At 44.2% G+C, this 24,820-nt stretch overlaps 1 protein-coding gene across 1 annotated transcript in view; it reads right to left on the bottom strand.

Annotated features, from left to right (window-relative positions):
• Nucleotides 1-24,820, bottom strand: part of LOC143804774 (saccharopine dehydrogenase-like oxidoreductase) — a 125,940-nt gene that overhangs the window by 20,420 nt on the left and 80,700 nt on the right. The window contains exons 8-9 of the mRNA XM_077283177.1: nt 22,852-22,971; nt 19,138-19,194 (exon numbers count right to left, since the gene is read on the bottom strand). Of these exons, the coding sequence (XP_077139292.1) occupies nt 19,138-19,194; nt 22,852-22,971 (177 nt within the window). The remainder of the gene's footprint in view (nt 1-19,137; nt 19,195-22,851; nt 22,972-24,820) is intronic.

The following is a 24,820-nucleotide window of genomic DNA, read 5'->3' as shown; positions in this document are numbered from 1 at the left end:
ATCCGCTGCGGGTCCGCCGCCAATCCGCTGCGGATCCGCCGCCAATCCGCTGCCAATCCGCTGCGGATCCGCCGCCAATCCGCTGCCAATCCGCTGCGGATCCGCTGCGGATCCGCGGCCGATCCGCTGCGGATCCGCGGCCGATCCGCTCTGTGTGCACATGCCATAACCCTACCCCTAACCCTACCCGTAACCCTAACCCTACCCCTAACCCTACCCCTAGTTCTAACCCTAGTTCTAACCCTAACCCTAGTGGAAAAAAAAAAAAAAATTCTTTATTTTATTATTGTCCCTATGGGGGTGATAAAGGGGGGGGGGGTTATTTATTATTTTTTTTATTTTGATCGCTGTGATAGAACCTACCACAGCGATCAAAATGTACCTGTAAGGAATCTGCCGACTGGCAGATTCGGCGGGCGCACTGAGCATGCGCCCGCCATTTTCCAAGATGGCGGCGCCCAGGGAGGAGACGGCCGGACACCGGGAGGATCGGTAAGTATGAAGGGGTGGTGGGGGGGTGGATCGGAGCACAGGGGGGGTGATCGGAGCACAGGGGGGGGGGATCTGAGCAAGGAGGGAGCGGACAGCAGGACGGGGAAGCCGGCAGGCGGACGGAGGGGACCGGAGGACTAACGGAGCACTGGGGGGGCGATCGGTGGGTGTGGGGGGGGGCACTTTAGTATTTCCAGCCATGGCCGATGTTATTGCAGCATCGGCCATGGCTGGATTGTAATATTTCACCAGTTTTTTAGGTGAAATATTACAAATCGCTCTGATTGGCAGTTTCACTTTCAACAGCCAATCAGAGCGATCGTAGCCACGGGGGGGTGAAGCCACCCCCCCTGGGCTGAAGCACCACTCCCCCTCTCCCTGCAGATCGGGTAAAATAGGAGTTAACCCCTTCACCCGATCTGCAGGGACGCGATCATTCCATGACGCATACGCTGCGTCATAGGTCGTTTTGGCACCGACTTTCATGACGCAGCGTATGCGTCAAAGGTCGTTAAGGGGTTAATTAAAATCCAAAAAGTTCCACGTTCACATTCAATCCTCTTGGTGCCAGAGTATCCAGGATAAAGATCCACTTAGTCTCTGCTCGGGACATTGCTTTTATAAAGTCACCACCCCTCCAGTCACGATGTACCACCGCTATACCTGTTATTTCCATCCCCTGCACTATCCCACCATGATGTACCACAAAATGTTGGGAGAGTGGATGACCCATAAATTTCTTTTCAATATTTCGGATATGTTCATTCATCCTTACTTTTAAGGGTCTTTTTGTTCTTCCCACGTAGAGTTTACCACATGGGCATTCGATGGTGTAGATGACTCCTGTTGTGCCACATGTGATACAGTCCCTAATTTGGATAGTATCATCACCTTAATACTTGTGCATTTTTTCGTTGTTGTAAGTTTACATGCATTACATTTACGGCATGGAAAAAAGCCTTTTAGTTTAGTAAATGTAAGCGAAGGCTGAATCAGAGAGATTTTTTTATTATTATTTTGGACTGTGGGAGCAATCATATTTCCCAAACTTTGGCCCTTCTTATATACAAAAACTGGCAGATTAATATTTTCTCCCAATATTTTATCCTTTTTTAAAAGATGCCAGTGTCTACTGACTATTTTACGGAGAAAATATGAATTTGAGTTGTATTTCGTAATAATAGGGATAGATTCCAGAGCTGTTTTTACTTTTGGGGCTGCATCAATAAGTTCCTGTCTAGGTTTATTCAGGGCTATTGTTTTTGATTTTTCTAATATTGTTGCAGTATACCCTCTCTCAAGAAATTTTTTAGTTAGTATCTGTGATTCTGCTTCAAAATCCTGATGTCTGGAACAATTTCGGTGGATCCTGGTAAACTGGCTGCCTGGAATATTGAGCAACCAGCCAGGGAGATGACAGCTGTCCAGAGGGATATAACTGTTAGTGTCCGTAGGTTTGGTGAATGTACTAGTGTGAATTTTCAAATTTTCAATAAAAATTTTTAAATCTAAAAAATTAATTTGCGTGGTACTGGTGGTGGAAGTAAAATTTAAAAAATACTGATTTTTATTAATATCTATTAAAAATTGATTTAGTGTATCCCATCCACCAGACCAAATAAAAACCACATCATCGATAAAACGCCTCCAGAGGACCAGGTTCGCGAGTAGGCCTCCCTCTGGGTAAATAAAATGTTCCTCCCAGCTGCCCACATAGAGATTAGCATAGCTGGGCGTGAACCTGGTCCCCATAGCGGTACCACATCGCTGGGAGTAGTAGTCCTCCTGGTACGAGAAGTAGTTATGGGTTAAAATAAAATTCATAAGTTCACCCAAATATTCAATTTGCTCAGAAGGAATTTTGGATAACTTATTTAAAAAATACATGGCAGCTTCACAACCTTTTTTATGGTCGATGACCGTATACAAGGAGGTTATGTCTAGTGTACCAATTATGTATCCTTCCCGCCATTCTATTCTTTGGAGGAGAGATAAAATGTGTGTGCTGTCTTTCAAATGTGATTGAAGCAGCGGGACAATAGGCTGTAAATGAGAATCTACCAATTTGGGCATATTGGCCGTAAGGCATTGAATCCCGGATACAATAGGTCTACCGGGTGGATTGGTGGTGTTCTTATGAATTTTTGGCAAATAATAGAACACCGCCAAACGGGGAGGGCCTGAATTGATAAATTCAAATTCCTTTCTATTTATAAAACCTAAGTTTAGGCCCCTTCTTGTTAGGGTTTTCATTTCTTTTGTATATTCTTTAGTAGGATCTCCATTGAGTTTTTTATATGTTTGAAGATCGCTTAATAGGCAAAGTGCTTCCTTATGGTAGGATTCATGATCCAGTATAACTATCCCACCCCCCTTATCAGCAGGACGAATAACCAGTGCTTTATTTTGTTGTAAAGAAGTAATGGCTTTTCTTTCTTTACTGGTTAAATTAAATTTATTGCATTTTTTCTCACTGATTTTCCTAATGTCGTCTATTACCATGGTCTGAAATGTGTTCATTTGCTCGGAGTATTCATTCAATGGATTGAATTTAGATTTATTCCTGAGATTCGTATGAATAAATGGGTCCTCCTGAGCAAGTTCTACTTTTGTGCTAGGGGGGTTTTTTGTATAGTACCTTTGGATAGCTAGTTTACGCATAAACTTTTTTATGCCGATGTAAGCTTCAAATTTATTAAAACCATTGGCTGGAGCATACTTAAGGCCTTTTTGTAATAGGGCCAATTCATCATGCCCGAGGCATATTCTACTTAGATTAAAGATGGTAGGTGTATTCCTTTTAGAGCTATCTATTTTGTATTTCTTTTTGGAGAATTTCCCTCCTCTACAACCCCTTTTCCTGATTTTTTTGCTACACAGAAAAAAGGATGTTTGGTACCATTTTTAGTGTCATTTTTTGCAAAGTTTCTAGTGGTTTTATTGCCATTTAGATGGACTTGGCCTATGTTTTTTGCAGGTCTCCCTTTTTTAGATATCTTTGCTGTATACAGAGGGGAATTCTGTGTATGAACAACTGGTGATTGGGGAGTATCCGCTAGAGTTCGGAAACGATTCTGAATAGCTGTAGACGTAGAGGGGGAAGTGGTCGGAAGATGATATAAATCTAGCGGGTTTTCAATGGGGAAATTTAAGGGACTATTAGAACCATAGTCCGTATTAAGAGCAGCCGTACCCTTTGGGGAGGGAGTAGTAGGATGTATGGAGAAGTTTTCCGAAATAGAGCAGTCTTCAATGGTACTTCCCTCTACCTGATCAATAGTCTCAAAGGCTGATTCATTGGATAAAGTATCTCTAAATATACATACGGGACCTGCGTCCCTTCCAAATTTTTTCTTTTTCCTTTCTATGATTTCCTGTTCCTTAATTTTTAATTCTCACCCGAATACTATTTGAGATTTTCTCAATCTCTGGGTATTTTCTGAAAGGTCTAATGGTATCAAATAATTTAGAGATAGAGTTTTTACTAGTCATTAATTGTTTTCTTCTCTTATCGATAATAAATTCAACAGCTTGTTTAGAAAACAATCTGAACATATTGTTCCATTCTACTAATGTTTCTGGGTCCCCAATATCCCCTGAGAGCGTTTTATGCACTTTTAAGCCCCTAGGTATACAGTCATAAGAAATGTATCGTTCCAGCGTGGCCACTTCCCACATATCCCGCATTTCCTTTAAAAGTAATTGCTCCAATGTTTTAAGAGATTCTTTAATATGAGAAATGTCCTCCTTTTCTTGATTGTCATTGTTATTGTGTTGAGATAGGTTGAAAAATCTTTGAATGTTTGAAATCCTATCTTTCCTATCGTTCCAAAGATCCCCCATTATAATGACAATGCTGCCTGCCCAAGAAGTGGAAAAAATAAAAGAATTATCAAGAGTTAAAATGGTGGCGCAAATTGTCAACGTTATTCCCTGTGCCTGCTGCACTACCAACAAACCTCCACCTAGGTTTGTAAAAATGAAAGCAGATATAATTATATATACACAAACACGTGTATGGGTATGCGCTGGTACAGATAACGGGACTGCTGGTAAAGTCTTAAATGGTGTTGTGAAGAAATTAAAAGAACCTTTTTTCTAAAATCACTAAAAATGCCACATATCCCTGAAATAGGTCTCACATACAAATAGGTCCTAATGGAGGCACGATGCATATGCTTCAGTAAGCGAAATAGACGTTATTTAAAAAGTACCTTATTCCCTCCGTTGCTGGATATCAGTTTTCAAGATTAGTTCCGCCAGAAGTTTTTCGGCAAGCAAGATCTAGAATAGGTGGGTGGCTGCCCCGGCCGGCGGCAAGCCACCAAAAAGTTTTCCAGGTGGAAACGGGATCCTGTGGAGTCGCCGTTGTGAGCCGCGGCGGCGGTGTGTTAGAGCGGTGCGCAGGACCTGAGTGACCGTAACCCCCGGCAAGTGAGTACGGAGTGCAGCTAAGACCAAACAACCAACGCGTTTCGGAGACGCCTGTCTCCTTCCTCAGGGTTGGTTTCTGCCTCGTACTCATCAACCTTATATAGCTGCTTAATTAAAATCCAAAAAGTTCCACGTTCACATTCAATCCTCTTGGTGCCAGAGTATCCAGGATAAAGATCCACTTAGTCTCTGCTCGGGACACATCAAAATCCTAACCTAAAGGGCCCTTTTTCCCTTATTAATAGAGGCGTTTATTTAACCCCTTCATGACCCAGCCTATTTTGGCCTTAATGACCTTGCCGTTTTTTGCAATTCTGACCAGTGTCCCTTTATGAGGTAATAACTCAGGAACGCTTCAACGGATCCTAGCGATTCGGAGATTGTTTTTTCGTGACATATTGGGCTTCATGTTAGTGGTAAATTTAGGTCGATAATTTCTGAGTTTATTTGTGAAAAAAACGGAAATTTAGCAAAAATTTTTCAAATTTCGCAATTTAAACATTTTGAATTTTTATTCTGTTAAACCAGAGAGTTATGTGACACAAAATCTAATATATAAAGCTGAATGTGTGTGTGTGTGTATGTATGTATGTATGTATGTATGTCCGGGATTGGCATCTGAACCGTAGCAGCTACAGCCACAAAATTTTGCACAGTCACACGTCTGGACCCCGAGAGCGTCATAGGCTATGTTGTGAGGTGAAATTTTAACCCCGCGCTTTCCAATTCACCAAACAATTTTGCCCCTATCTACATAATGGGGAAAAAGTGAAAGGAAAAGTGTTGGAGGCGTCGCAGCTACAGGCACAAAATTTTGCACAGTCACACGTCTGGACCCTGAGAGCGTCAAAGCTATATTGTGAGGTGAAATTTTAACCCCGCGCTTTCCAATTCACCAAACAATTTTGCCCCTATCTACATAATGGGGAAAAAATGAAAGGAAAAGTGTTGGAGGCAAATTAACAGCTGCCAGATGTGAACAAGGGGGACTTAAAGAATGACAGCGATGGCACCAAAGAGTATATACTGTACAGTTGCTAAGGTGGGGCCCCAACATGGGATAATCACACCACCACGGGGATATGAACACACACACAAAATGCGCCACACACTACCACGTGCTCGAACACATATACCACCCTCAGTGCACATTTCACCACACATACACCAACCTCGCCACATAAAAGTAGAAACACAAAAGTCGCCGCTCAAAACTCGCCACGCGCAAAACTCTCCACATGCAAAACTCGCCACACGTGCAAAACTCGCCACACGCAAAACTTGCACACGCAGAAAAATTGCCACACGCAGAAAAATTGCCACATGCACAAAAGTTGCAACACATGCAAAAGTTGCCTCACACAAAACTTGCACATACTCAAAAGGCACCACACATAAAACTCGCCACGCGCAAAACTCGCCATGCGCAAAACTTGCTGCACACAACTTGCTACACTAACCTGTCACATGCAACTCGACACACAAAAAGTTGCTACACGCATGTCGCCACACAAAACTCATCTCACAAAAGTCCCTACATGCATGTCGCCACACGCAACTCAACACACACAACTTGACACACGAAACTCGCCCTAAAACACACACAAGTCTGGTATCCTTCAAAAATAAAAATCTGATTAATAAGCAGACAAACTACAAGAGCAACAAATGTACCATATAGGAATCCGGCAGCTGTCAGTCACATGACCAGTCTATTATGTGTATGTGTGAGCTAATATATACTGCCAGGGGGTGGGCTTACTGTTGGCTGGGGATTTATCAGGCTGCCATTTTAGCTTACAAATACTGAGGTAAAAATACTGACCAAATAACGTGTGAACGAGGGCTAATACAGGAGGAGATGACATACAGCTATATACTATATACAGGAGATGACACACAGGTATATACTATTTACAGGGGAGATGACACACAGGTATATACTATATACAGGAGGAGATGACACACAGATATATACTATATACAGGAGAGATGACACACAGGTATATACTATATAGAGGAGGAGATGACATACAGGTACATACTACATACAGGAGGAGATGACATACAGGTATATACTATATACAGGAGGAGATGACACACAGGTATATACTATATACAGGAGCAGATTACCTACAGGTATATAGTATATACAGGAGGAGATGACACAGGTATATGCTATGTATAGGAGGAGATGACATACAGGTATATACTATATACAGGAGATGACACACAGATATATACTATATATAGGTGAGATGACACACAGGTATATACTATATACAGGAGATTACATACAGGTATATCTAATATATAAAGCTGAATGTGTGTATGTATGTATGTGTGTATGTCCGGGATTGGCATCTGTACCGTCGCAGCTACAGCCACAAAATTTTGCACAGTCACACGTCTGGACCCCGAGAGCGTCATAGGCTATGTTGTGAGGTGAAATTTTAACCCCGCGCGTTCCAATTCACCAAACAATTTTGCTCCTATCTACATAATGGGGAAAAAGTGAAGGGAAAAGTGTTGGAGGAAAATTGACAGCTGCCAGATGTGAACAATGAGGACTTAAAGAATGAGAGCGATGGCGACAAAGAGTATATACCGTACAGTTGCTAAGGTGGGGCCCCGACATGGGATACTCACCACACACGGGGATATGAACACAAACACAAAATGCGCCACACACTACCACGTGCTTGAACACATATACCACCCTCAGCACACATTTCACCACACACACACACCAACCTCGCCACATAAAAGTCGAAACACAAAAGTCACCACTCAAAACTCGCTACATTCAAAACTCGCTACATGCAAAACTCGCCATATGCAAAACTAGGCTCACGCAAAACTCGCCACACGTGCAAAACTCACCTCATGGAAAACTCACCTCATGCAAAACTTGCACACACAGAAAAATTGCCACATGTACAAAAGTTGCACCACATGCAAAAGTTGCCTCACACAAAACTTGCACATACTCAAAATGCACCACACATAAAACTCGCCATGCGCAAAACTCGCCATGCACGAATCTTGCTGCACACAACTTGCTACACTAACCTGTCACATGCAACTCAACACACAAAATGTTGCTACACGCATGTCGCCACACAAAACTCATCTCACAAAAGTCGCTACATGCATGTCGCCACACGCAACTCAACACACACAACTTGACACATGAAACTCGCCCTAAAACACACACAAGTCTGGTATTGTCCTTCAAAAATAAAAATCTGATTAATAAGCAAACTACAAGAGCAACAAATGTACCATATAGGAAATACGGCAGCTGTCAGTCACATGACCTGTCTATTATGTGTATGTGTGAGCTAATATATACTGCCAGGGGGGAGGGCTTCCTGTTGGCTGGGGATTTATCAGGCTGCCAATAGCAACCAATCACAGCTCAGCTTCTATTTTGCTACAGTTAATTAACCTGAGCTCTGATTGGTTAATATAGGCAACAAAGACATTCTCAGTATAACAAAGCTAATATATGTTGTGAAATGCTTCTATTTGCTTAGTTTTTGCCTTTTAATAATTACATTTCTATCTATTTGTTTTGTGGTTTTTGTGTGCAGAATAAATTTTTGTTAACACATTCTATTTTGCTAACAGCAGTCATTAACCCGGGCGAAGCCGGGTAGTACAGCTAGTAGTTAATAAATAACATTTCCCACATGTCTACTTTACATCAGCACAATTTTGGAAACAAATTTTTTTTCTCCTACGAAGTTATAAGGGTTAAAATTTGACCAGTGATTTCTCCTTTTTACAACAAAATTTACAAAACCATTTTTTTTAGGGACCACCTCACATTTGAAGTCAGTTTGAGGGTTCTATATGGCTGAAAATACCCAAAAGTGACACCATTCTAAAAACTGCACCCCTCAAGGTGCTCAAAACCACATTCAAGAAGTTTATTAACCCTTCAGGTGTTTCACAGCAGCAGAAGCAACATGGAAGTAAAAAATTTTTCCCAAGGGTAAAAGGAGAAAATGGACTACGAACGTTGTTGTCCAATTTGTCCTGAGTACGCTGATACCTCATATGTGGGGGTAAACCACTGTTTGGGCGCACGGCAGGGCTTGGAAGGGAAGGAGCGCCGTTTGACTTTTCAATGCAAAATGGGTGAGAATTGAGATAGGACGCCATGTCGCGTTTGGAGAGCCCCTGATGTGCCTAAACAGTGGAAACCTCCCACAAGTGACACCATTTTGGAAAGCAGACCACCTAAGGAACTTATCTAGATGTGTTGGGAGCACTTTGACCCACCAAATGCTGCTTCACAGAAGTTTATAATGTAGAGCTGGCAAAATAAAAAATCATTTTTTTTATTTTTTTTTCTTCACAAAAATGAACTTTTGCCCCCAATTTTTTAGTTTCCCAAGGGTAACAGGAGAAACTCTTCCACAAAGGTTGTGGTCCAATTTGTTCTCAATGAAAAATTGGCTCCAATCTTTAGCGGACACCATGTCGCGTTTGGAGAGCCCCCGTGTGCCTAAACATTGGAGCTCCCCCACAAGTGACCCCATTTTGTAAACTAGACCCCCCAAGGAACTTATCTAGAATCATAGTGAGCACTTTAAACCCCCAGGTGCTTCACAAATTGATCCGTAAAAATGAAACAGTACTTTTTTTTCACAAAAAAATTATTTTAGCCTCAATTTTTTCATTTTCACATGGGCAACAGGATAAAATGGATCCTAAAATTTGTTGGAAAATTTCTCCTGAGTACACCGATACCTCACATGTGGGGGTAAACCACTGTTTGGGCACATGGTAAGGCTCGGAAGGGAAGGAGCGCCATTTGACTTTTTGAATGAAAAATTATCTCCAATCGTTAGCGGACACCATGTCGCGTTTGGAGAGCCCCTGTGTGCCTAAACATTGGAGCTCCCCTACAAGTAACCCTATTTTGGAAACTAGACCCCCCAAGGAACTTATCTAGATGCATAGTGAGCACTTATAACCCCCAGGTGCTTCACAGAAGTTTATAACGCAGAGCCGTGAAAATAATAAATAATTTTTCTTTCCTCAAAAATGATTTTAGCCCAGAATTTTTTATTTTCCCAAGGATAATAGGAGAAATTGGACCCCAAATGTTGTTGTCCAGTTTGTCCTGAGTACGATGATACCCCACATGTGGGGGTGAACCACTGTTTGGGCGCACGGCAGGGCTCGGAAGGGAAGGCACGCCATTTGGCTTTTTGAATGGAAAATTAGCTCCAATCATTAGCGGACACCATGTCGCGTTTGGAGAGCCCCTGTGTGCCTAAACATTAGAGCTCCAGCACAAGTGACCTCATTTTGGAAACTAGACCTCCCAAGGAACTAATCTAGATGTGTGGTGAGCACTTTGAACCCCCAAGTGCTTCACAGAAGTTTATAACGCAGAGCCATGAAAATAAAAAATAATTTTTCTTTTCTCAAAAATGATTTTTTAGCCCACAATTTTTTATTTTTCCAAGGGTAACAGGAGAAATTGGACCCCAAAAGTTGTTGTCCAGTTTCTCCTGAGTACGCTGATACCCCATATGTGGGGGTAAACCACTGTTTTGGCACACGTCGAGGTTCGGAAGGGAAGTAGTGACGTTTTGAAATGCAGACTTGGATGGAATGCTCTGCGGGCGTCAGGTTGCGTTTGCAGAGCCCCTGATGTGCCTAAACAGTAGGAACTCCCCACAAGTGACTCCATTTTGGAAACTAGACCCCCCAAGGAACTAATCTAGATGTGTGGTGAGCACTTTGAACCCCCAAGTGCTTCACAGAAGTTTATAACGCAGAGCCGTGAAAAGCATTAAGCTACTTACGGGTAGCGGCATTTTTCGGAGGCCCATGACAGCACCACGAGAGAGGGGATCCGCCCCTTTAGGAACAGGAAACCCACAGATACAAAAGGGCGGCACCTCTCCCACGCATCAGTTGGATTACAGAGCCTGAGAGGACTACCGCAGTTAATGACAAGCAAATACAATATTACATACAGTCAAACACAATGATTTTAATAAAGTAACAATTGAGACAACACACGTGAGAAGAACCCTTTCTTCTTTAAATTATTTAGTTCTTTACAAACCCAGGATGTGCAACCCCCATGTGAAAAGGGAGGGAACTAAGGGTGCTGTCATGGGCCTCCGAAAAATGCCGCTACCCGTAAGTAGCTTAATGCTTTATTCGGACTCCCATGACAGCACCACGAGAGATTTACAGAGATGTAAGCCATTTTAGGGAGGGACCACAGCCTGCAGCACCCTTAACCCGAAGGTGAGATCTGAGGAGAACCCCAAGTCCAACCTATAGTGTTTAAAAAAGGTGGAAGGGGATGACCATGTGGCCGCCTTACATATCTGGTCGACCGACACTCCAGACCTCTCTGCCCAGGATGACGCCATGGCTCGGGTGGAATGTGCCCTCAGATTCTGCGGAGCTGGACCCCCACCTGTCGTGTAAGCAAGAGAGATAGCCTCCCTAATCCATTTAGCTAGTATGTATTTTGATGCTCTAGCCCCTTTCCTTGGACCTTGGAAGGACAGGAATAGTGCATTATCCTTCTTCCAATCATTAGTGACCGAGATATATTGAAGAAGGCATCTCCTGACATCTAAGGTATGGAGCTCACTCTCTTTAGGGTTAGAAGGATTAGGGATAAATGAAGGTAAAACTATCTCCTGCGATCTGTGAAACTGGGATACTACCTTTGGTAAGTAGGCTGGGTCTGGTCTAAGGATAACTCTATCCTGGAGAAATTCTGTATACGGGGGAAGTCTAGAGAGCGCCTGGATGTCTCCTATTCTGCGAGCTGATGTTATAGCTATTAGGAAAGCTGTTTTGAGAGACAACATCCTGACTGAGGCTTCATTCAACGGCTCAAAAGGGGGCCTTGTCAAAGAAGAAAGGACAAGATTTAAATCCCATGGCACCATTTTGTTTCTATATAACGGTCTAATTCTACCGACCGCCTTAATAAATCTTGACACCCAGTAGTTGCCCGCAATATTACATGAGAACAGGGCCCCAAGTGCTGAAACTTGTACTCTTAATGTGCTTGTGGAGAGTTTTAACTCTAACCCCCTTTGCAGAAATTCCAATATTTGACGTATTGGTACCCCATCATTAATGTTAAATTCTGAGGAAGTTAGGAACTTTCTCCAGGTTCTGGAGTAGATTCTTGTTGTTATTGGCTTCCTACTTTTTAAAAGGGTATCAACTAATTTAGGAGAGAAGCCTTTATTTTCTAACAATGACCGCTCAAACTCCAAGCCGTCAAATGAAGTCCCTTCACTTGTGGATGGAGTATCGGCCCCTGGGAGAGTAAATTTGGGATGTCTGGAAGCACCCAGGGATCGCTCACTGACATTCTCCTGAGCCATGAAAACCAAGTTCTCCTGGGCCAGAAGGGAGCAATCAGAATGAGTCTCGCACGATCTTCTCTGATTTTCCTCACCACTAGAGGTAATAGGTTCAATGGTGGGAAGGCGTAGGCCAGAGAAAAATCCCATTTTATGAGGAATGCATCCACTGCCAGTGGATTTTCCCTGGGATTTAGGGAACAAAAGTTTTTTACTTTTTTGTTTTCTTCCATGGCAAATAGGTCCACCACTGGTCGACCCCATAAGCGGACAATCTGCTTGAAGATGTCTCCATTTAGAGACCATTCTCCTTGTTTTAGAACATTGCGGCTGAGAAAGTCCGCTTTTATATTGTCTTTTCCTGTGATGTGTAGAGCAGTCAAAGATTGTAAATTCTCTTCTGCCATCCGGAGGAGACGATTTGTGATCTGCATCAGAGTCTCGGAGCGTGTACCCCCTTGATGATTTATATAGGAGACTGCCACCCGGTTGTCCGAGAGGATCCTGACGTGGTGGCCCTGCAGATACATGAGGAGTTTTTTAACTGACAATTCGATTGCCAATAATTCTCTCTGATTGGATGAAGATGTTGAGTATGGTTCCCATTGGCCTTGAACTACAATGTCATTCATGTGAGCCCCCCACCCTGAGGAGCTAGCATCCGTAGTTATAACCCGGGTTACTTCTATCATCCAGGGAACGCCTGCCGACAAATTATCCCTATCCAGCCACCAATTTAGGGATTCAAGAGTCGCTGGTTCTAAAGTTATCTTTTCCTCCAATACACCCCTCAAGATCCTGTCCTTAATCAAAACTTCTTTCTGGAGGGATCTAGCGTGAAAATGTGCCCACCTTACCGCTGGAATGCAGGATGTGAGGGACCCCAGTAGGGACATAGCTTGCCGAAGGGTCATAGAGGGTGTATTAATTGCTTTTAATACCTGATGTTGAATCTGGTCTAATTTATTTTCCGGAAGATAACACTGTTGTGAAGTTGAATCTAATAATAAGCCTAGGAATTTCTGAATTTTTTGAGGCTGTAACCGAGATTTTTCAAAATTAATTATCCAGCCCAGGCGTTCCAGCTTAACCCTAGTTAGTTCTAGTTGGGACAAACAGTGTTCTACCGAGTTCCCTACTATGAGGAAATCGTCGAGGTATGGGACAATAAGAATATTAGATTCCCGCAAGTGAGCCATCACTTCCGCCACTATTTTTGTGAATACTCTAGGGGCTGATGTTATACCGAAAGGAAGAGCTCTGTACTGAAAATGATTAATCACTCCTCCCATTAATACTGCTACTCTCAAGTACTGCTGAAAATCCACATGAATAGGTACATGGTAATAGGCATCCTTTAAATCGACTACCACCATAAAGCAGTTTTTGAACAGTATTTTTATTGTTGAGCTGATGGACTCCATCTTAAAAGTATGCTTAACCAGATAGCTATTAAGATGCCTGAGATTTATGATGGTTCTATACGTCTTATCAGGTTTCTGTATAAGAAACAAGGGAGAATAAAATCCTTTCCCTCTATCAGACTCTGGAACCTGTGTGAGTACATTCTTAGAGCAAAGAGACCGGACCTCTTCTTCTAGAGCAGATTGTTCTAGGGGATTAGAACGCAAGGGAGTCAACATAAATTTATCCCGTGAGGTATGGCAGAGCTCAAGTGTAAGACCCCGAGAAATAGTATCTTGTACCCAGAAACTATTCGTGATCTTTGACCATTCCGAACAGAAATGTAATAGTCTACCCCCCACCGGGGTTCCTAGTCATTTATCTTCTTTCTTTCTTTCCTTTGAGGAACGACGGAACATATATCCCGTACCTCGTCTACGTCTGTCTTCCCATCTAGACCGATCCCTTGAAGGTGAAAAGGTACGCTTTCCTCCGCGACCAAACCTTCATTTATTAAAGGGACGACGATAGGACCCAAGCAGATTGGGGAATTTCTTTTTGTCATCCCCCGCTTTCTCTAGGAGTTCATCCAAGGAGGGCCCGAAAAGATACTCCCCTTCACATGGAATGGCACAAAGTTTTGATCTTGTTTTTATATCACCTGGCCAACATTTCAGCCATAGAGCCCTCCTGGCTGCGTTTGAGAGACCTGCTGCTCTAGCAGCCATTTTAACGGAGTCAATGGATGCATCTGATAAGAAAGCAGCTGCTTCTTGAATTATTGGTAAGGCAGTCAGAATAGAATCCCTAGATGCACCTTCTTTCAACTGGGTCTCTAATTGATCCAGCCAGACCATCATTGATCTGGCTGTACAGGTTGAAGCCACCGCAGGCCTTAGGGAACCGGCTGCCATCTCCCAGGTACTCTTTAGAAAGGTGTCCGCTTTTCTATCAAAGGGGTCTTTAAGGGTCCCCATGTCCTCAAAGGGGAAAGAGGCCCGTTTTGCCACCTTGGCAATTGCCGCATCCAACTTAGGGGCTTTTTCCCAATTGGTGACTGCTGGATCATCGAATGGATATCTGCGCTTCTGCGCTGGAGGTAGGGAACCCTTCCTATCGGGTTTTTTCCACTCCCTTTTGATGAGATCCTGGATTTTCTCATTGAGCGGAAAAATCCTACGTTTTTTCTGCTCCAACCCACTAAACATGATTTCCTCCTTGGAAAGTTGGGGTCTCGATTCTGCTATGCCCATCGTTCCTCTAACCGCTTTAACCAGCTTATCCACTCGTTCAAGGGGTAGACAGAAGCGGGCGGTGTCCTCATCCGAGGAAGAGGACGATGCAGCTGAGCCGGAGAAAACTTCCTCCTTATCCTCCTCTACTGAAGAATCGGAGTGTAATGGAGCTTTAGATTTAGAACTTCCTCCTTGGGAAAGACCCTTTAAGGATTGTCTGACCTCCATTCTGATCATCTCTTTCAAGCTGGTGGTCATAGTAAGGGATTCCTCCGCTACCTGAGGGGGTAAGTAAAGCAATCTAATCCCTGTAGATATAATGCTCTCACCCCCTCCCCTTTCCTGAGACCTCACCGTCTGCTGGATACAGGGCCCACATAATTTTTTAGGGCACGAATCAGGTAGGGGAACCCCGCAGATGCCACATTCCCTGTGTTTCGCCTTCCCGGCACATTTCTTCCCCTATAATAGAACATATGAGGGGGATCATGTCACTGGGTGAACTTTCACGAAGATCACTTACCAGCGGCTGCCCAAAGAAAAGTACCGGAATACGAGGGGGATTTTCTCTGGCTGATGCTCCAGACCCCTGCCTGGAGGAGCTTTTGTGGCCAGACTCACTACTCCTTTTGTCGCGATCCTTCCCTTTGGGCTTCTGGGATACCTCTTCCAGCAACTGCAACTGCACGTGCTCGTCCTCCATCTCCACATAATATGAGGCCAGAAGCAAGGGACCACGATCCGGAGTTCTTTTTATAACCCCTCCTCCGGTCAGCAGCTGTGCCTAGCGCTCCCCTGATTGATTCCGGCCTCCCCCAGGTGTAGGCGGTTGTCTCTGGGGCTCAGAACGCCAGCGACGCTATACCGGTGGGCGCCGCCATCTTGGATACACTGCGCATGCGCAGGACCCCGGCAACCCGGAAGTGACTGCCAACTCCTCCCCCGACGTCACCCGGGCTCCCAGCGCTTCCCCATCAGCGCACAGAGCGGCGAGGGACGCCGGACAGAGCCGCAGCACCCCGGGTGGCGCCCCCAAGCGCCGCCGCATACAGAGACCCCAGCCACCCCAGAAGGAGGAGACCCAGGGAACATACTCACCTAGCGCTGGCTTGGAGACAGGACACCACCGGCGACCGCTCCCTGCTGGAATGCCACTGACATGCAGCCCTGCCAGGACCATCGTGACATCTTCCAGGAACTCCGCACCGGCCGAGGTAGGAGACCCCCTCGCTACCTGAGTCGGCCGGCCGGCCTGGGATCCTTTGTAAGTTCTGCAGGATCCCGTCCCATTAGGAACAGGAAACCAACTGATGCGTGGGAGAGGTGCCGCCCTTTTGTATCTGTGGGTTTCCTGTTCCTAAAGGGGCGGATCCCCTCTCTCGTGGTGCTGTCATGGGAGTCCGAATAAATAATAAGTGTGTTTCCTTTCCTCAAAAATATTTTTTTAGCCCAGAATTTTTTATTTTTGCAAGGGTAACAGGAGAAATTGGACCCCAAAAGTTGTTGTCCAGTTTCTTCTGAGTACGCTGATACCCCATATGTGGGGGTAAACCACTGTTTGGGCACATGCCGGGGCTCAGAATGGAAGTAGTGACGTTTTGGAATGCAGACTTTGATGGAATGGTCTGCGGGCATCATGTTACGTTTGCAGAGCCCCTGATATGCCTAAACAGTAGAAACCCACCACAAGTGACCCCATTTTGGAAACTAGACCCCCCAAGGAACTTATCTAGATGTGTGATGAGCACGTTCAACCCCCAAGTGCTTCACAGAAGTTTACAATGCAGAGCCGTGAAAATAAAAAATCATTTTTCTTTCCTCAAAAAAAGATGTTTTCTCAAGCAATTTTTTATTTTCACAAGGGTAACAGGAGAAATTGGGCCCCAATATTTGTTGCCCAGTTTGTTGTGAGTGTGCTGGTACCCCATATGTGGGGGTAAACCACTGTGTGGGCGCACGTCAGGGCTCGGAAGGGAAGTAGTGACATTTGAAATGCAGACTTTGATGGAATGGTCTGCGGGCATCACGTTGCATTTGCAGAGCCCCTGATGTGCCTAAACAGTAGAAACACCCCACAAGTGACCCCATTTTGGAAACTAGACCCCCCAAGGAACTTATCTAGATGTGTGATGAGCACGTTCAACCCCCAAGTGCTTCACAGAAGTTTATAACGCAGAGCCGTGAAAATAAAAATTAATTGTTCTTTCCTCAAAAATTATGTTTTAGCAAGTAATTTTTTATTTTTGCAAGGGTAACAGGAGAAATTGGACCCCAACAGTTGTTGCCCAGTTTGTCCTGAGTATGCTGGTACCCCAAATGTGGGGGTAAACCACTGTTTGGGCGCACGTCGGGGCTTGGAAGGGAGGGAGCACCATTTGACTTTTTGAACGCAAGATTGGCTGGAATCAATGGTGGCGCCATGTTGCGTTTGGAGACCCCTGATGTGCCTAAACAGTGGAAACCCCTCAATTCTAACTTCAACACTAACCCCAACACACCCCTAATCCTAATCCCAACTGTAGCCATAACCCTAATCACAACCCTAACCCCAACACACCCCTAACCACAACCCTAACCCCAACACACCCGTAACCCTAATTCCAACCCTAATCCCAACCCTAACCCTAATCCCAACCCTAACCACAACTGTAACCCCAACACACCCCTAACCCTATCCGTAACCCTAACCACAAGCCTAATCTTAACCCTATTTCCAACCCTAGCCCTAATTCCACCCCTAACTCTAAGGCTATGTGCCCACGTTGCGGATTCGTGTGAGATTATTCCGCACGATTTTTGAAAAATCTGCAGGTAAAAGGCACTGCGTTTTACCTGCGGATTTACAGCAGATTTCCAGTGTTTTTTTGTGCGGATTTCACCTGCGGATTCCTATTGAGGAACAGGTGTAAAACGCTGCGGAATCCGCACAAAGAATTGACATGCTGCGGAAAATACAACGCAGCGTTTCCGCACGGAATTTTCCGCACCATGGGCACAGCGGATTTGGTTTTCCATAAGTGTACATGGTACTGTAAACCTGATGGAAAACTGCTACGAATTTGCAGCAGCCAATCCGCTGCGGATCCGCGGCCAATCCGCTGCGGATCCGCGGCCAAATCCGCACTGTGTGCACATGCCATAACCCTAACCCTACCCCTACCCCTAACCCTACCCCTAGTTCTAACCCTAGTTCTAACCCTAACCCTAGTGGAAAAAGAAAAAAATATTTTCTTTATTTTATTATTGTCCCTACCTATGGGGGTGATAAAGCCCCCCCTTTATTTATTATTTTTTTTATTTTGATCGCTGTGATAGAACCTACCACAGCGATCAAAATGTACTTCTAACGAATCTGCCGGCCGGCAGATTCGGCGGGCGCATTGCGTATGCGCCCGCCATTTTGGAAGATGGCGGCGCCCATGAAGAAGACGGACCGACACCGGGAGCCTCGGTAAGTATAAGGGGGGGAGATCGGGGCACGGGGGGGGGGGGGGGGCGTCGGAGCACGGGGGGGTGACATAGGAGCACGGGGGGAGCGGACAGGAGGACGAGGGAGCGGAGCACAGGACGGAGGGGACTACAGGACAGATCGGTGGCTTGGGGGGGGCGATCGGTGGGGTTGGGGGGGTCACTTCAGTATTTCCAGCCATGGCCGATGATATTGCAGCATCGACCATGGCTGGATTGTAATATTTCACCAGTTTCTTAGGTGAAATATTACAAATCGCTGATTGGCTGTTGAAAGTGAAACTGCCAATCAGAGCGATCGTAGCCACGGGGGGGTGAAGCCACCCCCCCTGGGCTGAAGCACCACTCCCCCTGTCCCTGCAGATCGGGTGAAATTGGAGTTAACCCTTTCACCCGATCTGCAGGGACGCGATCATTCCATGACGCATACAGTGCGTCACAGGTCGGATTGGCACCGACTTTCATGACGCAGCGTATGCGTCAAAGGTCGGGAAGGGGTTAAAAACTGCATTCTGTGTTTATGTATGTTATCTTTGTCTGCTATTTAAATTTGTTTGGTCAGGGTCATATTAGTAGAGAAAAACACTAATACATTAAGAAAAATAAAAAAGCTCACACTCACTGTTCTGACCCATGTAATCCTGCTCAAAAGCTGCATTCATCGTTATGCATTTTCTTCCAGATATAAAGGAAGGAATAAAAACAAAACCACACAAAAACAAGAAATGGCACTATACCTGTTTCTCACTTGGACCTTCTTTGGAGAAATAACCGAATGAAAAGAATTTGGGGTACTGTATATGAAAACCAAAGGAAAAAAAAACAAAACACAAAATCATGACAAAATAACCAAAAGGCAAAACAGCCAGTAAAAATCTGAATGAAGTCTTTCACACAAATCTGAATACTGTACACGGTTTTCATGGAAACTGTAGTCCTTTACCTGACTAATCCCTGCAACTTCAAGCCTGGCAACATTAGAAGAGAAACTCAGTCGATTTGATGCCCAAACCATGGGCAGCATTAATCAGAGCCTGGCTGCATGATTGCAGCTAGGTAGGTTTTATTCTAAAATGCTCAGGCATTTCAGAGACACAGTTTGAAAAGCCAGTCAGGGTCCATAGTGAGACAAATGATGAGGCTGACATGGTCCTCAGATGGATCGCTCAGCCCTGCTCCAGGTGATTAGCAGGTCACTCCCCATGTACACACATGGTAGAGGACCTGTCAGCCAAATGGAGCAAGGCGGGGAGATGTCGGCCAGGAGCCACACCGGAGAGAGTGATGTCATCCGAGTGCAGTCCGGTGATTTTCATTTTTGCTGCAACAGTAACAGAATAACACTGACCCGACCGCTAACATCAGATAGCACTCTAATAAAATATATATATATTTATATTTATTTATTTTATTTTTTTCGTGTGAGCAAGCCCATAAAATGAGACCAGAAATGCAATGCATCTATAGTAGCCACCAAGCTTGAGATATTAGTGGTGGAAGTGAGTTTCAGGCGTGTGGCAACTCACACTGCCAAATCTCAATTTAATCCCTTTGATTTGGTGTGTGGTCCCGACAGCCGCAATGATTCTGCTCTCATTTTAAGGGTGCACTCAGGTGGCAGTATAAATTGGAGGGAGAACGGAACAATGCTCGGACTAGCCGGCGGTTCTCCCGACCCGAGTGTGACAGAATCATGTATTTCTATGCAGCAGTCACGCTTGGGTCAGGAAAGCTGCCAGTCAGTCTGAACATTGCTGTCCGATAGTTATACAGCCTTCTGAGTGTGACCTTAAAGTTGAGAATCTCAGCGCTATAACTGAGATCAAGGCTGAGATTTGGTCATATATAATCAAATCACATACATGATTGGCTACAGAGTTTGCGCCCTCCAAAGACGTATGAAATATGTACTTTACAAGGTAAGGGTTAATGTGATTCTAACGCTACAAATACAGTCTGTTCAAAAGGCTCCTGCATCTGACTTCAGGTAGGGAACATATAGTGCGCCATAAAGTATAATGGGCCCAACATAGTGCTCCATACAGTAAAAATTACTCACGTCTGTTCGTTCTCAGGGTGAGTATATTTGGCCCACGACGCCGGATAAGTCCCCCTAGCATATTTGGCACCATGGCCCTGGGAGCATCCCCCACCAGGCATCACACTTTCAACTTTATCAGCATCCTAGATACCAATAGAGTTGAAAGCAATGATTGAGGAGGGAGCATCAGCGGACAACCCTTCATGCCTATTCTGCATCTGATGTTTGAGTGCAGTGAGCGGAATGACATCATTACAACGCTCTCACTGTACTGAGATGGGCAGAAGATCTGATGACAATAAAGAGACCGGAGTAGCAGGGGGAACGAACAGAGATGAACATTGTTTTTTATTTATTTTTTTAATGTGGGGCCATTTTACACTATGGAACACTTTGTTGGGTCAATTATACTGTAAGGAGTAATATGTGGGGCCATTATACTGCAAGGAGCACTATATGGGGCCATTATACTGTATGGAGCACTATGTGAGAATTACAGTTTGAGAATCATATTGTGATGGGGTCACCATTCTCTTTGTAGAGGAGATTGAGGGTGGCCATACCGTGTGTGTGGAGGGTAATGTGGAGGAATTCACTGTGGGGATATTATAGGGTGTTTGGGGGTACTTATGTTTGCATCATTCTTTAATTTTCAAGGTTTCTTATCCTTTGTTATTACATATTTAAAACCAGGCCATTGGGCCATATGCTTTTTACTCCTCTTACATAAAATATTATTCCAAAATATTATAAAGACCTATTCATTAAAATGTACTTTGTTCATGGAACAACTCCTTTAAGTTTGTTTCCGTATGAAAAAGTTCAGTTATACTTGATAAGGAAAAACTTCCTGAATTGTAGATATTTTTTTAATAAATATCAAGCTTGGCCGTTGACTTTGCCCAAGCTTTTAATTTTGGCACTCTGTGTATTGGAGATAGACATCCCTGAGGTAAGGTGAAGGAAAACAAGGGACAGGGGAGCAAATTAGTGGATTATTTTTCAGTATTGCCCTTCCTGGGGACTCATGTGACTTTGCGGTGTCACATCACAGCTGCAGCCAATGCAACCGATTGGCTACAGCCTACAGTATTCTGTCAAATCACACGTCTAAATGGCTGCAAAGTGACTGCTGATAGGCTGCTGTGATCATGTGACAATGAGAATAGTAACACTGGCATAGCAGGAATAGCACAATTTATGGATGTGTGTAAGAATTCTTTTGATTTTATATTGGGCACTGCGGTGATTAAGCAGGGTGTGATTTCATTTGACCAGGTCAAAAAAATGTGAAAATGGTCTTGGCTGCCAGAGATGAAAAGTGTAAAAAAAAAAAAAAAAAATAAAATAAAATAAAATGTTAAAGAACGGTACACCTTGCTGGTGGGTCACATGAACTGGCCAATTTGTTTTCATGCAGTATATCTAGGAACTGCTGCGCTCTGGTTTTTATATTTCTCGCCTTTACAGCTTTCCACATTTTCTCCATTCCGTTAGGAGGGTTCAGAAAACTCAAACATGTAATTAAATTGTAAAGAGGGGAGCAAAATGGGTGTACATAAATCCATTAAAAATAAGTATTTATAATTAATAAAAAACATCCAATTCCCTACAGTGCAAAAGAACCAAGCAAAAAGAAACAATCAATAAAAGTCAGACCACAAATTAGATCTGGTAAATGCATCCATATTGCTACTTAAATGTGGTTCTCCTTGCCGGATTGGATACCCAGTCTGCCAAGGAGCAATAAGTAAATGAGCTCCATGCCTCTACTTCGACAGAAGTATAGGTATAAACATGCCTGTATATGATGTAGAAGGCAGCACGTGCATTACTTAGCTTGCTGCGTGCCTGACAGGACCAGAAGTGTATGCGTTTCAGGCTGGAACACAAGCCACCGTGTGTGCGCGGGGGAAAGATGGACACCCCTGAATGTAACCGCAATTAAAGACCAGAAATGCCTTAGCGCCAGCCTGGAACGCAGGCGGACATACCGCGCAGGAGCAGAACACATGACTTTGGGTGGCAACAGTTCGGGAGTCCCTTGAGAGTCAATGATTGGATGCTGAACTTCCATTCAGACTCTCTTTGAAGGATTCTCTTATTGAGATCCCCCCTCTCAGATTTGGCCTAATGAGTTCCACCATACAAAAAGAAATGTCATTGAAGCAGACACTGTGTACACTATCAATATGTCTGGCTATGGCTGCATCTTGTTTGTTCCGGATGTCACCCAGGTGTTCACCCATCCACCTTCTAAGTTCCCTCGTGGTCTTACTGATATAATCAAGCGGACAAAATATAAAATATATTGAATATCAAAAGTTTGCTTTGAGGACAGTGTGTCCCTAGCAATAGTACTATCTACAGAAAATTAAAAAGGAAAAAAAAAAAAAAAAAAAAAGCTTACCTTTATGAGAAGTTTCCGACCAAAGCTAAATTTGGTAATAAGCAGAAAGAAGAATCCTGCAAACATCAATTTTATAACTGAAGCGATACCACCCACTGCAGCATATGCAGCATATTGCACCTAGGAAGAAGAAAAAGATATATATTATACCAATGTACACACACACACGGGACAGAAAGCCCTTCAGTTCATTCACTCGCATCTTTAAAGCTATGTGCACACACTGCGGATTTTGCTGCGGATCTGCAGCGTTTCTGCAGCTGCGGGTCCGCAGCAGTTTCCCATGCGTTTACAGTACAATGTAAACCTATGGGAAACGCAATCCGCAGTGCACATGCTGCGGAAAAAAATTCGCGGAAATGCAGCGGTTTATATTCCGCAGCATGTCAATTCTTTGTGCGGATTCCGCAGCGGTTTACACCTGCTCCACAATAGAAATCCGCAGGTGTAAAACAGGGGAATCCGCACAAAAATCCACAGTAATTCCGCAGGTAAAACGCAGTGCCTTTTACCGGCGGTTTTTACAAATCCGCTGCGGAAAAATCCGCAGACCTCAAAAAGACGTGTGCACATACCCTTAGGGTATGTGCAGACATTCAGGAATTGTCAGCTCTTTGGACGCAAGACATGTCCGCTGCATCCAAAGCGCTGCAGACCATTGAAATAGGGTGAATCCACATGTATTAATTGAACCATGTGGAGATTAAGTTTAGAGGGTGCACTCTAACGTCGTCCGGTATATCCCTCAGTACAGAGCCTACATATTGTCTAACTTGAGTAATAGTAAAGTTATCTTCCCCCAGGATTGGGTATTTAAAGACAGTGACTTCCAAAGTAAGAGGACATTGATTGTCTGCCAACATGTCACAAACCAGTCTACATCCATTATTCCCAAGCACACGATAGATGGGAGGTGGCCTGCCCTGTAGAAAGGAAGGGATTGCCTCGGAAGGGAGGAAAGACCAAAATATGGGGGTCAAGTCCACTAATTTGTCTAGCATGGCGCCATCCAATGATTACTGACCACAGTAGCGAGTTATCCCTAACCTGCCCTGGGACCTTGGCTTGGCGTAGATGGAGCAGAGCAGGGAGACAAACATCTACACATCGCCTAAACTATTGCAGTATTAGTGAAGCGGGTGAAGGCATAGATCCAGTCCAGGGAGTGGTGGAAGACAGCCGCTATACTGTATAGACTTATATTAGGGAGATTAAGGCCACCAAAGGATTTAGTTTGTTGCAGCTGAAAAATACTAATTCTAGAGCCCCAAATAAATTGACAGAAGACTTTTGTTAAAAATCTGTTATCAGCTTTAGATAGATAATAGAACTGGCAGCGTCTGTAAGGGAAAAAGTATTTTAGGGAATAATTTTAAATCAGATGGGCCTTGCCCGCAAAGGACAGTTTAAGGGATTTCCAGGATTGTATTTCCTGTACAACCGCAGAAATGAGGGGTCGAACATTCAGTTTAAGGTTTGAGGGTAGGTAGACCCCAAGATAACAGGGATCCCTCCTCCACTGAAAGGGGAAAGGGAATGGCCACCGTTTCTGAGCAGTTTTGAAGATAGCCAAAGCATGAGATTTGTTGTAATTTATGCGCAATCCCAAACCTGTTCCAAACTTGTTAAAGCATCCGTTATAGAAGGAATAGCTTCTTTAGGGTTGGCTATCATGAGTAAAATATAATCAGCAAATGCCAATGTTTTAAGCGTATGGTGACTGATCCCAATGCCCCCAAAGGAAGGGATCATCTCCAAGTATCTCAGCAAAGGGTCCAGGCTAATTAAATAATAGAGGTGACAGGGGACATCCCTGCCTCGTACCCCCCCGAAGATGGAAAAAGAGGTTGATTGAATACCATTAAGCCAAATCGAAGATTGGGGGTTGGTATAAAGTTACAAAGTTGAAAAAGGTAAAGTCACGGTTGGCCATTTCTGTCGCTTGTCTGACCACAGCGGTTACAGACTC

This window comes from Ranitomeya variabilis, chromosome 2 (assembly GCF_051348905.1).
Source record: "Ranitomeya variabilis isolate aRanVar5 chromosome 2, aRanVar5.hap1, whole genome shotgun sequence".
NCBI lineage: Eukaryota > Metazoa > Chordata > Amphibia > Anura > Dendrobatidae > Ranitomeya > Ranitomeya variabilis.
Note: the sequence above shows the minus strand (reverse complement) of the source record. Positions and strands in the feature narration are given on the sequence as shown.